Here is a 21,964-nt window from a genome sequence, read left to right as displayed (position 1 = left end):
GTGCAGCCTGGACAGTCTCTGACCATCAGCTGTCAGGTCTCTGGTTATTCTTTGACTGATGACAGCTATGCAACAGGTTGGATCAGACAGAGTGAAGGAAAACCAATGGACTGGATTTCCTATCAGTGGGGAACAAGTGGCCTTCGTCGAAATAATGCTCTGAAGAACAAGTTCAGCTACAGCAGAGACACTTCTGCTCTAACAGTGACTCTAAAAGGACAGAATGTGCAGCCTGAGGACACAGCTGTGTATTACTGTGTACGTTACCCCACAGTGATACAAACCACCAACAGACCTGCACAAATACCAACCAACCAGCAAGACTCAACCACACACATGTTTTAAATGTGAACATTAATAAAGACAGCACTCTTTGCAGCGTTAATAAACATTAATGGCTATAGAGTTATTTTTTCTTGTCCAATGCAATGGGATAGAAAATAACATCTGATAACTCATTTTAAACAGCAGCTACATATCTTCACAAATAGGATGTAAATTTCCCTTCTGGTATTTGGCCTAGATAAAAAAAGCTCTAAACTGCTACACTGTGAGTTAACGATCATTGTAGAACTTTGTAGTTTATTTCCCATTATTTTCTATCAGTCCAGAAATCATATTTTTAGTTTCGTATTTCACAGTTTCCTCTGCTGTTGTAGAGATACTCAACTTATGGAAATGTATCTGTGTGACATGTTACCATTTTAAACCTGTAGAGGGAGGTCTATGCAAACTCTTCCTCTCTTATAAACACACAACTTGTGCCAGAAAACTGGGATTTGATATATTTCTGAAACACTCAGATCAGAGCACTGAACGACGAGTGCTTCTCCCAGAATGGAAAATACCATTATCTGGAGTTTGTTAATTGTAGTTACTATTCATGGTAAGAAAAAAAAAATAATTCTGCTTTACTTCTTTAGTAAATGTCCAACCTGTGATTTAAACGTTTGTTGGGTGATTATCACAATTTCTTTACTTGCAGGAGTTTGGAGTGAGATCAAACTGGACCAGTCTTCCTCTGAGGTGAAAAGACCTGGAGAGACAGTGAAGATGTCATGTATCATATCTGGTTATAGCATGACAAGCAAGAATATTCACTGGATACAACAGAGACCAGGAGAAGCTCTGGAGTGGATTGGGAGGATGAACACAGGTTCAAACTCTGCTAGCTATGGCAGCTCCTTTCAAAGCCGTTTCATCATGACTGAAGATGTTCCCAGCAGCACTCAGTACCTCGCGGTCCAGAGCCTGACAGCAGCAGATTCTGCTGTTTACTTCTGTGCTCGACAGACACAGTGACTGAAGACAGTGGAGCAGCTGCACAAAAACCTCGACAGACAACAAACAGCAATGTGATCTTACTGTAATGACATCTGAGTTTTCTCACCACCTGAAAAGCACTTTGATATATCCACATAAAATATCTATATATTTTAAACTCAGGAGTACATATGTATTTTTTATAATTATGTTCCATCCTCTACAGTAATAGACATAGTTCTTTCAATTGTCAAACCATTATCTAAATTGCCAATGTCTTATGGCGTTTTTCCATTACATGGTACCTGCTCGACTCGCCTCGACTCTACTCGCCTCGACTCGACTCGGCACACTGTGCGTCCGTTTTCCATTGCAGATTTTAGTACCGCCTCAGCGTGGCTGGTCGTATGCCGGCTCGACGCACACACCAGCGCACAAGTATAAACATCAGGCCACTTGAGCTTGTTTTACAGTTCTGTAGAGGCTCCACGCAGAGCTTTCGCCGTAGCCTATGTAATATGTGGCCTGATGTATACATTTGTCAGCTGGTGTGTGTGTCGAGCCAGCATGTGTATGTACGTAGGCTACGGTGAAAGCTCTGCCTGGAGCCTCTGCAGAACTGAAACAAGCGGCGCCGCAGTAAACTTCATAAGTACTAACCATGAATGTTATATGTATGACACAGTGAGATCAATACAAAGCAGTTGTCATAAATGATACTAGATGTTGGTGATCAGAATGAAACCGATTATTTATATTATTGTGAATGCTCTCATGTGCTGCCCATTCTGCTCACAGAGACCAATGAGAAACAGAGCCTTGATACCAAGATTAAACATAATTTAACTAATTTGAATAAACCTTGAAAAAAACAGATGGCATTTGTGTATTGTTAGAATACATGTGGCTATAATGTTAATACTGATAAACATGTTACACAAATTAAGACTCTTGCACATTAATTTCCCAGTTACATTAAATATCTCCAGTCCAGATGTTTCCTCCCTGTGAGGAGGAGTCAATGCAAAACTCAGATATCTTCCACCTCTACTTATCTGAGTGCAGAGAGGAGGACAGAGAACAGTGGTCACACAGTTTAACATGATGGACTATAGGACAGGACTGCTGCTTTTAACTCTCTGCTGGACAGGTGAAGATTTTCATTGATATTTATTTGACACAGTTTTAAATTCTATAACTGACATATTTCACATTTTCTTTTGTCCTGACAGGTGTTGATGGGCAGACTCTAATAGAATCTGAACCAGTGGTTAAAAGACCTGGAGAATCCCACAGATTGACCTGTACAGCCTCTGGGTTTAACTTTGGTAGCTCTTGGATGGCCTGGATCAGACAGGCTCCTGGAAAAGGACTGGAGTGGTTAGCAACTATTGAATATGATAGTGCTAGCATCTACTACTCTCAGTCAGTTCAAGGCCGGTTTACCATCTCCAGAGACAACAGCAGACAGCAGCTGTATCTGCAGATGAACAGTCTGAAGACTGAAGATTCTGCTGTTTATTATTGTGCTCGAGAGCCACAGTGACTGGAGTTGGTTGAGCAGCTGTACAAAAATCTTGCAGATCCCTGAAAGATAGCTTTTGTTGTTTTTAATAAAAACATGGAAATGTGCCTTGAAAAATATATACATTATTAACCACCAACACAAATAACTTACTTTAATTTCAATGTATTGAATTTATTTAAAGGATAGCCCTTTGAGATGTAGCATATCATTTTAGAGGGGGTCCTATCAATTATCAATTCCTTACGAAAGAGCCAAAGACAGCAAACCAATCCTTGTCCAGGTATGAATAAAATAAATACTACATACACATTTCAGCCATGTGGCATCTAGAGTGGGAGTGACAAATAATGTTACATTTTCTTTCATAAAAACCCTAGAAGGGGTCAGTCTCAAGTTTCTCTGTCCTCAATATGGAAACACTAAGTTCTGCTTATCTCTATGATTTTGACTGACTGCCACTCAAAACTATAATTTTATACTCAGACCCTTTGAGAGCTTGCTTCACCCCAACAGAAATAGAACATTTAGGTGTTGAATCAGCTATGACTGATTCTTCATGTATTCATTTAGTTGTATAGTTCCCCATTTCATCATTTCAAATCAATTTCAATATAAACTGCTAGAAGACTGAAGGAGCTGCTTTTTATTCTTGTGTATGTAAGCCATTGGGTTGGAAGCTGAATGGAAACTGTAGTAATACTGCAATAAGGCAAACTTTTACTTCCTTGGCTCTTGGAGGAAAAACTATGTATTCCTTTGTCACATTGTTTTCTCTATTAGCAGTAATCCACCTCACTTAGGTGAACAATAACCTTTAAATTAACGTCTTAGACTGACATTACAGCTTGTACTTTATACATTGAACTACACACCACACAAGCTTACCCTCTTAGAAATGCACACAGTTGAAAAACTGTCCAAACACTTTAGGTTAAGAGTCTGAAACAAGAAGACTCTGCAGTTTATTATTGTGCACGAGAGCCACAGTGACACACAACACTACTAAGCTGTACAACAACTGAATAACACTGATCTCTGTGTGAGAAGCATGTCAGGACTGTGAAAACACATGTTCCACTGAATGACTGACAATTTATAATGAAATATATGTCATCAATAAAAACTGTATTTGTCAGCATGTTGGGACAGTTTATCATGACTCAGAGCCTGCATTTGTAAAAAGATTATTGAAATTAGAAAATAAATTCAATATATTATAATATAAGCCCTGTCCTAAAAATATAGCTCTACAGTGATGCAAACCACCAAGATACTTGCAAAAATACCCAGCAACCGTGTTACTCAACGACACATTTTACATGACATCATTAATTTGTGAGTTAATTTAACATAAACCTTACAGATAATCCTTAATTATTTTTTTTTTATTTTTTGATTATATGATATAACACTACAAAAAAGGAGCCACTCCCTCCCCATTGTATCCTGATGCAAATCTTCAGTCTGTGCAGTGTACTTCTGTCCTGCTGACTGCTCTTGTTCTTTGTGTGGAGCATCAGATGTCACATCTCCAGCCTCAGGATGATGAACACACTCACTCTTCTGCTGGTTGCTCTCTCTCTGCCCTGTGAGTTCTCCTGCTTCTTGCTGTGTTATCTTTTCTCAGACAACATGGACTGATGGTCAGTCAGTGACACCAGAAAACTTCCCAGATGATTAATTTCTTCTGTGTTTCCTCTCTCCCTTTTATTTCATCAGGTTGTACAGGTCAGAGAATGGAGTCCATTCCTTCCAGTTCAGTAGTGAAAAAGCCTGGGGAGACTCTCAGTCTCTCCTGCAGGGGATCTGGCTTCACATTTAGCTGCTGTGTTATGAGCTGGATCAGACAACCTGCAGGAGAAGGAATGGAATGGATAGGGAGAGGCTTCTCTGCTTCAAGCAGAAACACTTATGCCAGCAGTGTGCAGGGCCGTGTAGAAATCAGTAGAGATGACAGCAACAGCATGGTGTATCTGAGACTGTCTAACTTAAAGCCAGAGGACTCTGCTGTGTATTACTGTGCCAGAGAAACACAGTGGTTAAAGGAAGCAGAGAGGCTTGACAAAAACCTCATACAAATTATTTTCCCAATAACCTCCAGGTGGCAGTAGAAGATAAGACGTCAGGTGATACTAAGTAGAATATGACTGTGTCTCTAAACACATACACACAAATTCATGACCACAATGGAAGCAACAGCTGATGTTGTGGTTTGTGACTTCCTGTTTTTTTGTGTTATTTTTGTTTTTATTTTATTTGAATAGTTTATTTAGATAGGGACAGTGCATATTAATGGACATCAGTACAAGTACACAATGTAGATATGCTAGAGTTAGCACCATAGCTATGGCGTTATATATGTGTCACATTCCTGAGCGAGTAATTGTATGTTTTGAGCACAGAGAACTATATTTTGCAAGCACATTACATTGCATTTTGAACAGAAATTAACACTCGCAAAAAATAATTCAGTTTGAGTAAACAAAAACCTATTTCGTGCACAATTAATGTATATGCATGTCTTTCTCTGCTCGCAGGTAGACGCTGCTGCGCTCCGGTCATGTCTCCCTCGCTCTCAACCTCTTCTCTCTACGCGCTCAACTCTAGACACGCTCGCTCAGATTTTCACAGCGTTACAAGTGTGCCACAAAACCAACCAATCGCAGAATCAAAAGCTCAATTCTGATTGGCTGTTCATCTCCAATTAGATCGCAAGTAGCAGGAAAGACATCTACAGGGAAACAGTCTTTAACGCAACACCTGCCGTGATGCCCCAGCAAGGGGTATCTCTGCTGTAGCCAGTGGGTACTTGGAAAGATTGTGGAGCAGCTTAACTAATTAAAATAATAATTGAATTATGATTGATTTAAAACAATATATCAGCTAAAACAGCTCAACACATATGTTTAAACATATAGCGAAGTAATCAATGGTAGAAATAAACTGCTAAAAGTGGCCTACTGACTTAGCTAACAGTTGAAACGATTAGCTAAAAGTAATGGATGAATTTTGAAACATTAACCACACTTCAAGTAAAGGCCTAGCTAGCTAGTAGAATTTCTGACCAAACCAACCTAAATATTTACAGTTCAATTGCATGAAAATGTAAGAATATTCACTTTAATATGATAAATAGTGTGAATACATTGGGAATTGATAGGGCGGTGAATGTGAGTTTATATGACAGGGCTGTGGGGGAACCTGAGACCAGAAGGGTTGGAAAGCACTGATCTACAGTATTTTATATTATTGACCGACCGGTATATTACAGACATGCCTTAATAGTTGTGTTAATCACAATACCGTTGTTTGAATTACATATCTCTGTGTGACTAACGTCATCCTTCACAAGCAATCTAACATTAGCCCAGCATGGATAAAGTCTATGCATCCAACGTATTCATCCAAACACACCTAAAACGTCACAATCCAGCCACTTGTAAGAAGTTTGTAATACTGGTTACATAGTTATCGTGTTTTATTAACCTATAAAACCCTTTGACACACCTTTTTCCATTGTCTTCCACTGGTTGCTCATGCTGCTGAAGGAAGCACACAAGCGCTTGTGCTAAAAACTTCCATTTCTAAACAAAGTGGATTTAATTAAGGGATCCTGGAAACACACGTCGTGTTTCAACGCTGCAGAGAGAACGACGTTTCTCTACCAGAAAGTCGGATAACAGTGGACACCGCTTTTCTTTTCCTCTCATCAAGTCGACCTAGCTTGTGCCCCGCTGCCCCGAGGAGCACGCAGCTTGTCCGTGCCCGTTGACGAGCGGCCGGATTGCGTTCTGTTTTTTTCGTGGAAACCTACGGACTGATGGACTACATACAGTAAGGCCAGTGTTCTGGGCAGAGATAGAACATAGTATGCATTATTAATGTAAAGGCTAATGTTGCCATTGTTTTCCATTAATGTGATCGATTGATAAGCGCTACTGGCGCGCGTTTGATTTATTAATCTATGATTGTGACCGCTGAGTCAAATCTATTTCTGTGAATGTACTCTGATCACGGTGCATTGTTGATATGTTGTGTTGAATATGTAGCTTGTTCAGACTGGAAATGGTACTTTTGCTTCTCCCACTGCTGAGGAGTTTAGTTACTGTTGTGCGAGATAATAATCTACGTCGGTCGCTCGATCTCCGCAAAGAATCAGCTGTACCGGAATCAGCTGTAAGAAGCAGCACACCAGAGTGGTTATAATGAACATCCCCTCAGTCAGACAAAATTCTCAGTCTGCCCTAATTTCACGTTGGTCCAGACCTGAGTGACTGAGAGGGCTGGTCATTATCGATAACTAAGATCTAAGTGTGTCTCTTTCTTTCCCCCTTTTTCTCTCACTAACCGCACGCATATGCACACGCACACGTGCGTGAATAGCTAAACCGCTAGCCCATAACAAAGTAGCTAGTGTGTTCTTTGGTCTGTAAGACGTTAGCCTGAAAGCTAACCGGCTTGCTCTAGCCACACAGCGCTGCACCCAGCACCACTACCGCCCTCTTGAGGCTAAATAGTTTTATGCAGCTCACAGGAGCAGCCATTTTTGTAGTCTTTGAACTAGACTACATTTCGACAGCCCCTCCTCCTCGCACTCTCTCACACACACTCACAAAGACAGAGACGTGTCTCCCCACATGCTGATTTGTTTTTGCTTTGTTTTTGTTGTAGTTTTAAAAAGGGTATATTGGTTTTAATTGATCGAAGAATTATTGATCGGCCATTGATGATTTTGAAGTTAATAAATTCTACTATATTTTAAAAAGCAGTTGTTGTTGATTGTTTTGTGTATTTTGTCGTAATAATTGCTGGTTGAACACAGTCTGTGCTCGGACTCACCCTTCCTTCTGTTCCTTTAGAATACCAGATAAATTAATCAAATTAATTAAGATCTGTATTTAAACGGTAACACCACCTATCTGAGACTTGTTTCACAGTTCGGTTATTGGCCCCTGAGATTCCAGGGTGGTGCCCCATTTTGTCGATTTGATAAAGTTATTAATAACCATATTCATAACTTTATTAATATTGATGAAACATCTTTGATAATTTGCCAATAATTGGATCTGTACCCTACCGATACACAACATTTAGTAGCTACTGGATGGCCTGGAGTGGGTTGCTACTATCAGATATGACAGTGCTAGCCTCTACTACTCTCAGTCAGTTCAAGGCCGGTTTACCATCTCCAGAGACAACAGCAGAGAGCAGCTGTATCTGCAGATGAACAGTCTGAAGACTGAAGATTCTGCTGTTTATTATTGTGCTCGAGAGCCACAGTGACTGGAGTTGGTTGAGCAGCTGTACAAAATCCTGCAGTATTCTTACTGGGCTGATGAAGCCAAATTATGAAGATGATATGTGAATGTAATATTTATATGAATGAATGAATTTATTGGTCGTAACCAAAGGGTAGGGTCGGAAGCTTTAGCTTATGTAAAGCCCCCCCTTGTCACATTTTTAAAATAACAAACTCATTTTCAAGGGAATAAAATCGACAAGACAAAAAAGATGAAAGAAATTATACAGACAGAAAAAAACAAAAACAAAAAAAAAAAAATCAAAACATGCCTACATCTACCTACATACATACACACAGACATACATACTTACATACATACATATATACCTACACAACTACATATACCCATTTAGGGTCAGTGCTTATATACATTGCAATTGCCGCCTAAAGGTAAATAATATCATAATTAATGATGACAACCATAATGGTAATGATGTTTATCATCATCAACATGACTATCTACCTTCGCACACAATAATATTACTCAATTTCTATACTTATCTAGTATCATATCTTTGAACCCTTTTTTAAATTTAAAAACATTCCCGATATGTTTTAATTCCCTTGGCAATGCGTTCCATAACTTCACGCCACATATACATATCATATATATTATACATTATATTTTTAATATGACTACTTTTTTTATTTTTTTCCCCCTAAATTTTATATTAGATATAATTTTTAGATAATAAATTACCCTTTGTCTCTTCATTATATAACGTCCTGTTTTCCTGAGAAATATTATGACTCAACATGAAACACACAAAAACACAATAAAGATCACTTGTTGGTAAAAATACAATAGTTTTCATCTTTGTTAAAGGATTTATTTTTATTGCATTTTGTCAGGTTTCAGTTCCTGAGCAGCTGTTTTCCTCTAAAAGGCTCCAAGTTTCTCTGTATGTCTGTTTCTTTAAACATCTGCAAACACTGAAACCATTAAAAGTCTTTTATTAAAAGCTGCAAAATATATTACTATTCACATTATTCTGGCTGCTGTCAATGTAATTATATTTGCAGCAAATACAGTCAGTAACAAATATATGAAAAATAAAGGCAGGTAGCAGCTACTACACAGCTTGGATCAGACAGCATGCAGGGAAAGGACTGGAGTGATTGTACATGGTGGTGTTGCATCCACCAAACTACAAAGATTCACTGAAGAACAAGTTCAGTATTGAATTAAGACTCTCCCAGTGACTCATCAGTAGACCTGAACAAAAACCCCTCAGAGCCTGAACACTTGTAACATGAAGCCACCAGAGGAGGAGCCCTCAGACCACTAATGGTTTCAACACCAGCTCACTGTTACAGTAACAATCTAAAATGTGTTTGTCAGAGAACCAATTTCCACAATTCCACCACTACTCCTAGTCTTGTCAAGAGAACCATCTGGAAAGGCTTTGAAACTGAACTTGCCATTCAAAACTCTTTTCTTTATCCATTTCTGCTCAAGGGTTGTTTCTGCTAGCCACCCACAACATTACTGTGCATCGCTTCCTGGTTTCCCAAAACTAAAGAGCGTCCTGAGGCCCAAATCACAAAACGCACATGCATTAATCCTACATCAAAAACAACTAGTGGTGTTAACAGCGTTTGCGTAAACTCTTTATTATGTTCTTTATCATTTTGACAGCCCTAGTTTAAATACTTGGAGGTTTCAATCACTTGATACATCATTGTCTGTACTCCCACAAGACAGACTGAATGAGAACTTCAGAAATTGTTTAACATGAATTTACCTTATTTAAGTGATTATGTAAATGCAGCTGAATTTTCTTCAAAGGTTGAATTTAGTGCTCTTAATTTTGCTAGTTTAAAAATCGATGTTTGGGCTAATAATATTGTACATAAGATTTATTCACATGAAAAACAGCAATTTGATCAAAAATAACTTTAGGAGTTATGATATGTTGTTAACCTATCTCAAGCCGACAAGGTGATTTACCTACTACATAAACTGAAAGCAATTTTTTGAATGAAAATATTATTAATAACTTTTATTTATGAACAGTAACATTATTCCATTAGTTGGACTTTGCATTGGACAAAAGTGAGAGTAAATAAACACATTTAAATGTTACAAAGTGACTTACAGTAAAAATAAATACAAATAAAGGATTAGGTAACATCAGGTTAAAAATGTGAAACAAATTCAAAATGGTGAGAGATACGGTGAGATGATTTGTGAAAACACAAAATACAGTTAGGAGAAAGTCAAAAAAGGAGGAGTCAATGCAAAACTCAGATATCTTCCACCTCTACTTATCTGAGTGCAGAGAGGAGGACAGAGAACAGTGGACACACAGTTTAACATGATGGACTATAGGACAGGACTGCTGCTTTTAACTGTCTGTTGGGCAGGTGAAGATTTTCACTGATCTTAATTTAACATAGCTTTTATTTGGTGTCATCAGCTTATCTCACTTGATGTTTTTTTTATCAACTTGACAGGTGTTGATGGTCAGACTCTGACAGAATCTGAGCCAGCAGTTAAAAGACCTGGAGAATCTCACAGATTGACCTGTACAACATCTGGATTGTCATTCAGCAGCTACGAAATGAGCTGGATCAGACAAGCTCCTGGAAAAGGACTGGAGTGGATCGCTTACATCAGCAGTGGCAGCAGCAGCATCTACTACTCTCAGTCAGTCAAAGGCCGGTTTACCATCTCCAGAGACAACAGCAGAGAGCAGCTGTATCTGCAGATGAACAGTCTGAAGACTGAAGATTCTGCTGTTTATTATTGTGCTCGAGAGCCACAGTGACACAGGAAGGAGCAACGCTGTACAAAAACTCAACATGTCAAAACAAGTCAAATCTTTACTTTCTTCTTTTCTCATTCACATAATAAGCATCAGTTCAACATCATCAAGTATTGCATATCCCCCATATATAGTTGAAGCAGACCTTAAATATTCTGTTAATCTGTTGATTCTGTTGTAAATATGAATCTATTTGTCTGACATGTTTGACTTGTGTTAGACAATTTGTGATTAAAAACAAATGGTATTTAAGTTTGTTTTAAGTTTGTAATAATAACTACATGTTCTTTCATGTGTCTTATAATCTTACTGTATCTTACTGGACTTGTAGAGCACAACTGCTGACATTCTTAATCTTTGAAGGTTAACCTTTACAAGTTGATAGTACATTTTCACACCTTTAGATGCTTCAGAATCAACTCCTTCATAAGGTGCAAAATCATGAAAATCACATAGAAATGATGGGTGGAATGATTTTTGTCGAAAACTGATATAAATGGAAATACATAAGGATAAAATGCCATTTGTTTTGTTTTCAAATATCTAAAAGGTCAACAAAACATTCTGAGCTGTAATGATGAAGAATAAAATAAATTCTAGTCCTCTAAACATCAGTTACAATAATGCATCTTCTGCTTTTGTTTACTGTCATGTTGGTGCTTGAGTGTATCCCAGCATGCATTGGGTGGAAGAAAGGTAAGCAGGGATGTCACTACTCGATGTGAGTCGAGTGCAGATGTGAGTAGCGCATGCTCAGATTTAAACGGTTTACTGGCTACCCGATGTGAATTGAGTTTACGGCATAACACCAAGGGATCTGGATCAGGCTGCAAGCAAGGTGGGCGCGGCTGTGTCATACTGAAATTTGTAAAATCCATAAAATAATAAACTTTTCTCCCCCCTTTTTGCCCCAATGCCAGTGGCCTCCTCAATGACCCTCAGTAGCTCAAAGCTCTATTGAAAGTAAAGTACAAATCAATAAATTCATCTTGTACATGTTGTCTATGGGTACATAAAACAGACAAATTAGGAGGCAGCAGGTACAATATTTATAGAGAAAACAACCGGTTATGGACTCCACGCCCATGACCCATGTTTACTCCACAAGACTCCAAAAACTGCAGGAAAAAATACTGAACCAAAGTGACGCATGCGCAACTCACATCTGCACTCGACTCACATCGGGTAGTGACAAGGGAACAAGCACAGGGCTTCAATAACAAACATTTTTTTGGGTGTCACAAGTGAGTAATCTTTCTCTGTTTAAAAGTAGCTACCATTCCTGTTTTAAAACTCTAGAGGGCAGACAAGGACTGACTTTAACAGTTATCCCAGTGACGTCCATATACAGGAACAAAAGACAGGGAAGAAAAGCAATAAATGATATATTTAATTATTTTCAGCGCCTAATGCTCCAGAGATTGATGTTCTCCTCCGAATGATAATCTGTTACAAACTTTTCTGCCATGAAATGACCGTAAACCATCACAATGCCACATCCATGTGTGCTGGGCACCACTGCTTCAATCTATCAGATGACATAAATTATGCTTAAATTATTGTTGTGGTAAAGTTGATAACCTAGTTACTCATTTTAAAATAGCATTTAAAATGTACAAACTAATATGGACACTTCCTAGTCAATACAAAATGTATTCTAGTTTCATCAAAGAAGATGTTAGATTCCAGTCCAGATGTTTCCTCATCCACAGTGACTGGAGTTGGTTGAGCAGCTGTACAAAAATCCTGCAGTTCTAATTTTTATGGCTATATCCTAAGAAATATTATATTTATTAATATGTTATAGTTAAATATTTGGAGGTTATAGTCACTGTTATTTTAATGTATTGTTTTCCCACATGAAAAAAAAATACACTTTATATATTATATTAACATGTTCAAGCAATAACAACAATTTTGTTGACAACTTAGCTTCAGTGCTTTTCATCTAATACATAAATGTTTATTAAGTCAGTTTCATCATTACTGAAAAAACAACAACAACACACACTTATTATCAGAATCAGTCAACTGTGGGAATGAGTGTGGAGATGAAGAAGGTTGGTGAGCTAAGAGAGGGCCTGGTCATATAGAGGATTTGTGAGCAAAGAGAAAACTATTTAAATCACGAGCAGCTGAGTTCTCAAAGTCTGTTACGGACTTCAGAGGGGTGTACACTGTTATTCCGAATTAGTTGACTTTACTAGAAATTTGTGTGGAAACCTGTTGCCTTAAACCGTCTAAGTTTTTACACAAGGTGAAACTTAACAGGTCAAGTTGTATTAGCACAGAGCGGTAAGTTGATGCAGTAGACAAATCAAGTTTACATTACTGTAGTAGTCAGTAGTCTCGCTTTGCCAGACCTTCCTCCACCGCAGTGTTGTGGAGGAGGGTCTGGCTAGTCCACACAGCATTATGGAAAACACAGATGGGAGAAAAACATCTCTGCTCTGGTTCATTGGCATTTCTTTAAACCAATCACAATAGTCATGGGCGGCGCTAAGCGCTGTATGGAGCAACGGTGCCTCTGCAAAATAGCCTCGGCCTGGAACTTGTTTTGCTGGTACGTTCTAAAGTTGTTTTAGTCGTACAACAGAAGACAAGACTGGACAGATAGTCAAGCTAGCTGTCTGGATTTACCTTGCAGAGATTTGAGAAAAGGTTAACCATAGTCCTCATAAATTGACCGGAATTTAAAATGCCAACAAAAGGATATCCCAAGGCAACGGATATCTGGCCTAAATGAGTGAAATCCGTCGACGGCAGCGGAGCAATCCCGGAAGTAGAACGTCGAGGGTATAGACTAAGTAGTCAGTACTAAAAATCATTAGTAAACATAAATCATTTATTTATGGAGAAATGTTGTCTGAAATAAGCATGTTAAAGCTTTAGTGCGTAACTTTTTTATATTAGTGAACGTCCGTCACATTCAAGCCATTGCCAAAATGAGTTAATACAAAGCTAACTAAGACTATCAGCTCCACAAAACTCTCTGTATTTCTCAGTATGGCTGTGTTCAGAAACTTTTGCGCAGAAAATCAAGCAAAGATTCTGAAGAGTCCATCATGTTTTTTTAAAAGACCAGAATCTGAGGAGAGGAGGATGTCATGATAAATAAATACATCATTTTAAAGATATATTCCTCTTTTTCTGGGGACTAATTCTTTGAAAAGATGTACACTGCGAAAAGACAATTTTCTGTTGCATGCAGTGGAATGTGAAAAGATTTTAGGAGCATGTGTGAAAAATGTTCAAGTAACAGAGTTTTTTACACATTGAACAGCTGAAATGTTGGAACACCTTAAAAACAAGAATGTAGGGTTTTTGTATTTCTTAGGTTTTATTTAAGTTTATTTAAAAACATGTTCCGTTTTTTTTCTTCACTCAATCCAAATAAAATGAATGGGCTTCAGTTTTAGTGACGTCTGCATGTATAACGTTAACTTATGGCTTATTGCCTAAAGGAGTTTTATTGTAGTGGTTCCCAAACTTTTTCACATCAAGGACCCTACACTGAAACAAATTAGACCACTGACCCCCATTTGATAAGATTTTGTTCCCAGATCCCCCATCTGATCTTCTCTTTGATGTTTTACTACAGAAAGCGTTTAAACCCATGACCCAAATAGTTATACATTCTGTCATTGTGTATGAACGTCTGTCATTGTCTGTACTTGGATGAAAATATAGTAAAAATAAATGAATCCCCTTTTTGCTGGGGACCACCTTAAACACCCTAAAGGACCCCCTGTGGGTCCCCAGAACCCACTTTTGAAAACACTCACCAGCTTACCAATACTTCATTGTTGTTCTCTCACTCGCCATCAGAAAAAAATCTTCTGTGATTGGACATTGCGGCTTGTGGAATTGTGGGACTTTTTTTGAACAATGAGCAGTGAGAAGAAAAAAGATCACAGTAGGTCATAATAGTTACTCACACACTGCTCGTAAATGATATCTCTGGATCACACATTTATTTTTAGGGGCAAATGTGAGTGAAATACTTGCAATGTAAAGCTCTGTCTGTGTGTGTAATTTATATATATTTTTTATGTATTGTATGCAGGATGTCTACAGTAAAATACCTTATTTCCATAATCACACATCAAGCAGCAGGTAAAGTACATCTATGATGTTCCCTTTTAAACCTGTAGAGGGAGGTCTATGCAAACTCTTCCTTCTTTATAAACACACCAACAGCAACTGTAGAATCATTTGAGGCAGAACAACTGACAGTTTCATACATATCAGAAAGACTTTGATCAGACATCAGTTCATTGCAGAGTTTGATGGGAAATATGATTGTCTGGGGTTTATTTTTTGTAGTTGCTATTAATGGTGAGGAAATCATTTTTGCAGTTACAAAGTAAAGCAATTTGTTTTTTAAATGCTTAATATTTTCAAGTGTGATGGATGATGATCGTTTCTTTCCTTACAGGAGTTTGGAGTGAGATCAAACTGAACCAGTCTCCCTCTCAGGTGAAAAGACCTGGAGAGACAGTGAAGATGTCATGTATCACTTCTGGTTATAGCATGACAAGCTACAGTATCAGCTGGATACGACAGAGACCAGGAGAAGCTCTGGAGTGGATTGGGTGGATAAACACTGATACAAACACTCCGAGCTATGCCAGCTCCTTTCAGAGCCGTTTCAGTTTTACTCAAGATGTTCCCAGCAGCACTCAGTACCTCGAGGTCCAGAGCCTGACAGCAGCAGATTCTGCTGTTTACTTCTGTGCTCGACAGACACAGTGACTGAAGACAGTGGAGCAGCTGCACAAAAACCTCAACAGATATGTTTAGTGATCATAATAACATCTGGGTTTTCTAATCAGCAGCATATACATGTGTTTATATTTTAGACAAATTAAATATATTATATACACATTGTCTGCAAATATTCACTGTGTTCCTTTTTGTTTTATTTTTAAAAGTGAAACAAGCTGCAGAAGCTTTGGGTGTTCCTGGTAGTCAACATACAGCATAAACATACTATTAGCCCTTGTGTTGTCTTCCCGTCAACCATGCACTTGCTGTCCTCCCGGGTCAAAATTGACCAGGTCTGTTTTGCCTATTAATAAAGCATAAAGTATAAATTATCACCCAATTCTATTATTTATTATTCTTTTATTCAACTTCATTCCAATTAATCTCAACTAGTTTTCATAATATGGAGCTAAAAGAGTCTCAATAAAGATAAATGCACACACTACATTCACATATGCACACACAGGATTCATACATGCACACACATGATTCATAAATACACACACAGGATACACAAATGCACACAAAATTCACAAATACACACACAAAATTTAAAAAGCACAGACGATTCACAAATGCATACAAAATTCAGAAATGCACACAAAATTCATAAATGCACACACAATTCAGAAATGCAAACAACATTTACAAATGCACACAAGATTCAGAAATGCACAGGACAAGATTCAGAAATGTATTTCTGATGCACACACAAATATATCTTGATTTATAAACTGCTTGCGGTCTGTGAACTTCACTGCATTTGTGTGTGAATTTTGAGACTCCCCTGACTTGGCTCGACACACAAATGCCTTTTTTTAAACAGGGAATGATCTGCAACCAATCAGATAGCTCCCTTGTTTTAGCCAATCAGAAGAACGCACCCCACGTGGGGGATTGTTTACTTATAAGCCAATCACATGAACGCGTTCACACAGCGCTATATGAATAAATAGACCACAAATGCTATAAAATTAAATAAAACACCCAAAATTCAATTAAAGTAGTGATCATTAATATTACTTGCGAAGAACGTCATTGGGAACCACCCATGTTATTTTGGTTAATTTGGTTGAAAGAAACCCATATTTCTAATAAAGAAACTTTGAAAACGGGTCAAATTTGACCCGAAGACAACACAAGGGTTAGAATAGATTATTAAGACAAGACAATTTACTAATTTGATGTAATAATTCATTGTCCAATTATTGTGAGGTTGTTGCTACTTTAAATCAATGCTACCACTTCTCATGTTTTGAAGAAGGAGCAAAGTCTTCAGATTGTTGGGAAATAATAACACTTTAAAACTGCAACAAATAGTTAGCAGTTTATTGGGCTCGTCTCTTTCATATAATGCAATCCGGTGTGACCCAATAGAGAAGATCCAATATTTTTTATGACTGTTTATAATGTAGTTTATAATGATCTGGTGTACAAATATTGACCTTAATAATTTGTACCTGTATTGTGCCTGTGAAGACTGAAGATTCTGCTGTTTATTATTGTGCTCGATACCCAGTGACTGGAGTTGGTTAAACAGCTGTACAAAAATACTGCAGTACTCATTTTTTTGGCTATATCCTAAGAAATATTAATATTATTTAATCATTTATACTTAAATACTCAGAGGTTATACTCACTGTGATTTTAAGCTGTACAAAATTCTACAGGATTCATTCTTACTGTGCTGTAAATCCTTAGCGTGATTATTTTATTTATATATACAAATTGTTGTGCTCAACAGGCACATTTATATATATATATATATATATATATATATATATATATATATATTTATACATAAAAAAATGCTGAACGTTAACCACTACAAATACTTTACATTTCTACAAATTAAGACACAATTATGTCTTAATTGGAATCTAAAGAGAGTCTTATTTGAAAGTGAATAATAATGTTGCAGTTCCTTTAATAAAATCACTAGAGGACAGTCAGTGTCTAGTTTCTCTCTCCTCTGTTACTAAAAGGAGAAACTCAGATCTACTGTTCTCATTGATCTTAACTGAGTTAAGATGATCCTACAGAACTCATTCTTACCACAATTACCTCCCATGATTAATGTCCTTTGTAGTCCAAGAAAATAACACAATGCAGTTGAACCACACACTTTGTGAGAACCACTATTGTTTAATTAGAAAACTATTTCTAAGCATAACATGGATATGAATTTAGAAGTCATATGACTATATCAGCATATCTTGCTTATTCCATAACAGAGCTTCATTAAAACAACTCCTCAGAGAAGACAGCAGCTGAACAATAAGCAACATTTGTGTAGGTAAATGGTTTTGGTAATTGTCTAACCTGAGATTTACAAGTCTTTTACTTCTTTTAGCAGGAGTTTGGATTTGGGTTAAATGTACAATATGCACAGAGTACTGCAAAGTCTGTGGATTGATAGAATAAATGTCCAAACTGTTTTTCAGCTGTACATTCACTTAGCGGTCCAAGTTGTGTTTTGTTTATTTATCTTCATTGTTATACAAAACAGCACTTTCATACACATAATTTAACAGGTATGCCAGCAGACATTTTTCTGCGCACAGCAATTTGTTTTTTGAATATCGTCACACAGGTTTTAGTTCCTAAATAGTTAATCTCCTCTCGAGGCTCCAAGATTCTCTCCATGTCTGTAAAACTGCCACGATTTGAATACTGAAACCTTTAAAAGAAAAACTAATCCAGGTCTGCAGCAAAATAAAGTGTTCATTTAGTTTATCTTGCTTTCACTTCACTCGTGTTTGCAGTAACAAAAGGTACAAAATAAATCAAACCAGTGTTTAAACAGAAGTGAAGCCATAATGTAACTGACAGTCAAATTTAAAAAAGAACAAATCTGCTGAATCTCTTGATGAAAAAGAATAATATTTTCTAAATGAAGTGTAGACCACACATTGTAAATTCCATGTAAATGTGATTTTTGTTTGGCATATAAGGCTGACTTCCTATTGCCAGCAGGTGGCGCTATGACTATATCTATAATGACATGTAGCTGTCCTCAGGCCTGACTCTTATCAAACATGACAAATTCCAGGCAGATTGGACAATGTATATTGGAGTTACAACAACTTCCTTTTTCATGGCAAAATGCACAAAACTGCTGCCATGCTACAGCCATTTCGTTTGACTGGTTAAGGTCTTTAGAAGAAGTTGATTAAAGCACAGCGCCCTGAAATGGCGAAAAAGAAAGCACATTTTAGTCAAAATGAATGTTGAGTTTAGGTTATACCTTCAAGAGGCTGTTTTGTACCTTGCATCCATCAGTGTTTAGGCCCTAATATTAACAACAGGTTCTTTTTTTCTTTTTTTATTAGCTCCAGACCAACCCACATTTACATGCCATATGTTTGAATCTATGCAAACTCAGAAATCTTCCTGGTGACCCAGTTATAAAGACTTCACATGAGACTGTCAGTGGAGGTTAAAGAGGATCAGAAGCTCACATCTCGTCAGTTTCAACATAAACCATGTTCTCTGTAGCTCTGCTGCTGCTGTTGGCAGCTGGATGTGAGTCTCGTTGTCAAAGTCAGCAGTTCTTCTTTTTCAGTACAACTTGATCATTTGTTACAAAAACTTTTATTTTTTAACAGGTGTGAAGTGTGTTGACCCAGCCAGCCTCTGTGACAACGTCTGACCATCACCTGTCAGGTCTCTTATTCTGTTGGTAGCTACTACACAGCTTGGATCAGACAGAGACCAGGAGAAGCTCTGGAGTGGATTGGGAGGATGGATACAGGTTCTAACTCTGCTATCTATGGCAGCTCCTTTCAAAGCCGTTTCATCATGACTGAAGATGTTCCCAGCAGCACTCAGTACCTCGAGGTCCAGAGCCTGACAGCAGCAGATTCTGCTGTTTACTTCTGTGCTCGACAGACACAGTGACTGAAGACAGTGGAGCAGCTGCACAAAAACCTCCACAGACAACAAACAGCAATGTGATCTTAATGACATCTGAGTCCCCCACCTTACAAAGCACTTTGATATATGTACATTATATTTCTATATATTTTACATTTTACTTTGAACTGATGAGTGCATATTTATTTAGTTAGTATTTAGTATTAGACAGAGTTTCTTCATTTGAAAAAGCATTATCTACTGTAATACTAAATTGCCAAAGTCAAGTACAAACCATGATAATAACTTAATTTTCAAAAATGATAGTAGATGTTGATGTATTGAAATTGTATATGATTGTAAATACTGCATGTGCTGCCTATTGTTCTCAAAATGACTAATGAGAAACAGAGCCTTGATAACAAGATTAATTATGATTTAACATATTTTAATAACCCTTCTACAGTATGCCAATTTGTCCTATGTCATTTGAAAACATTTGGTTGTGGTGTTAATACTGAAACATTTTACACAAATTAAAACATGTCAGACAAAGCAGAAAAAAACAAAAAAACAGCTGACTTGGAGGGTTGACTGACTCAGTTTCATTCAATATCTCCAGTCCAGATGTTTCCTCCCTGTGAGGAGGAGTCGATGCAAAACTCAGATATCTTCCACCTCTACTTATCTGACTGCAGAGAGGAGGACAGAGAACAGTGGACACACAGTTTAACATGATGGACTATAGGACAGGACTGCTGCTTTTAACTATCTGCTGGGCAGGTGAAGATTTTCACTGATCTTAATTTGACATTCCCATTTGTATTACTGACATATTTCACATGACGAATTTCTCTGATTTTTGTACCAAGGTAATGCATGAAGCAGAGAGCAGCTGTATCTGCAGATGAACAGTCTGAAGACTGAAGATTCTGCTGTTTATTATTGTGCTCGAGACCCACAGTGACTGGAGTTGGTTGAGCAGCTGTACAAAATCCTACAGTACTCATTCTTTCAGGCTGGTAGTGTACAAGTTTGAAATATTTTTCATAAAATGTATATATTTAAACATTTTATATTACATTGTTGTTGTTTTCAGGTGGTTAAGTTGTTTTATATTCTGTAATTTTATTTTCATATATGTTTTTATTATAAATTAATAATCCTCCCTGCATTATACACAAACTTGAAAACACATTAAAAACACAATAAAGATCACTCATTGATACAAGGTCCAAAGACAGCCCAACAATCTGGTTGCTGAAATTAAACTTCTACAAATACTTTACATTTCTACAAAGTAAGACACAATACTGTCTGTAAATGATATGATGTGGAATCTATGAGAATGAAAAATAATGTTACTGTTTCTTTTATAAAATCACTAGAGGACAGTCAGTGTCTAGTTTCTCTCTCCTCTGTTACTAAAAGGAGAAACTCAGATCTGCTGTTCTCATTGATCTTAACTGACTGATACTCAAACTCTAAAATGATTCATATTGCTCTGTAATAAAATCAATAGGTAAATAAGAATATGTCACTCTTTCCTTCACATACTGTAGTTTCATTAAAATTATTTCTAAGAGAAAACAGCTGAAAGTGGAGATGAATGATGACAGCATTTAACATTATTGTTTAGAGTGAATTTACTAGTATCGTGTATGGAATTAACTATTTTATATAAAAGAGATTTTTAATGTTTGAAGACAGAATAATAATATAGTCATTAAGGAATTATTGTTGTGTATTAACACAAGAAGACAATAATGACAGTTTAATGCAATGAAGTTATCTGTACCTAGATATGCAAAATCAAAAATGACACGCATATTTTCTCTCTGCAGATATAATAACACTGAACAAACTCTTCTATTGACTCCAGTTAGACCAACATTGATGCTTCATATGTTTGATTTTATGCAAACTCAGTGACCTTCCTTGTTTCTCAGCTATAAAAACATCACATCAGGCTGTCAGTGGAGTTCACAGCACGTCAGTTTCAACATAAACCATGTTCTCTGTAGCTCTGCTGCTGCTGTTGGCAGCTGGATGTGAGTCTCTCTGGATTTGTTAAAGTCAACACTTCTTCTTTTGCATTATAACTTGATCATTTGTTACAAAACATTTTCTTTTTTAACAGGTGTGAAGTGTGAACAGTTGACCCAGCCAGCCTCTGTGACTGTGCAGCCAGGTCAACGTCTGACCATCACCTGTCAGGTCTCTTATTCTGTTAGCAGCTACTACACAGCTTGGATCAGACAGCCTGCAGGGAAAGGACTGGAGTGGATTGGAATGAAATATACTGGAGATTCGTTCTACAAAGATTCACTAAAGAACAAGTTCAGTATCGACTTAGAGACTTCCAGCAAGACAGTGACTCTAAATGGACAGAATGTGCAGCCTGAAGACACTGCTGTGTATTACTGTGCCAGAGAGCCACAGTAACACAAACCATCAGTAGACCTGAACAAAAACCCCTCA

General features: G+C 37.4%; 1 long non-coding RNA gene and 3 gene segments (V, D, J or C); 3 read left to right on the top strand and 1 right to left on the bottom strand.

Moving 5' to 3' along the window:
* LOC118494202 overlaps nucleotides 1-10,747 on the bottom strand; it is a 28,302-nt gene extending 17,555 nt beyond the window's left edge. The window contains exons 1-3 of the long non-coding RNA XR_004896279.1: nucleotides 10,736-10,747; nucleotides 7,696-7,710; nucleotides 7,610-7,614 (exon numbers count right to left, since the gene is read on the bottom strand). This is a non-coding gene — a long non-coding RNA (uncharacterized LOC118494202). The remainder of the gene's footprint in view (nucleotides 1-7,609; nucleotides 7,615-7,695; nucleotides 7,711-10,735) is intronic.
* On the top strand, nucleotides 2,355-2,831 carry LOC116051881. The segment is given in 2 exon segments: nucleotides 2,355-2,413; nucleotides 2,496-2,831. Coding segments are annotated over 2 exon segments (363 nt in total).
* Nucleotides 10,748-15,086: 4,339 nt separating the features above from the next.
* LOC116051856 lies at nucleotides 15,087-15,673 on the top strand. The segment is given in 2 exon segments: nucleotides 15,087-15,199; nucleotides 15,300-15,673. Coding segments are annotated over 2 exon segments (366 nt in total).
* A 3,375-nt stretch (nucleotides 15,674-19,048) lies between these two features.
* Nucleotides 19,049-21,964, top strand: LOC116051920. The segment is given in 2 exon segments: nucleotides 19,049-19,153; nucleotides 21,624-21,964. Coding segments are annotated over 2 exon segments (345 nt in total).

Source organism: Sander lucioperca, chromosome 21 (assembly GCF_008315115.2).
Source record: "Sander lucioperca isolate FBNREF2018 chromosome 21, SLUC_FBN_1.2, whole genome shotgun sequence".
Classification (NCBI taxonomy): Eukaryota; Metazoa; Chordata; class Actinopteri; order Perciformes; family Percidae; genus Sander; species Sander lucioperca.
This window is presented reverse-complemented; position numbering and strand designations above follow the sequence as displayed.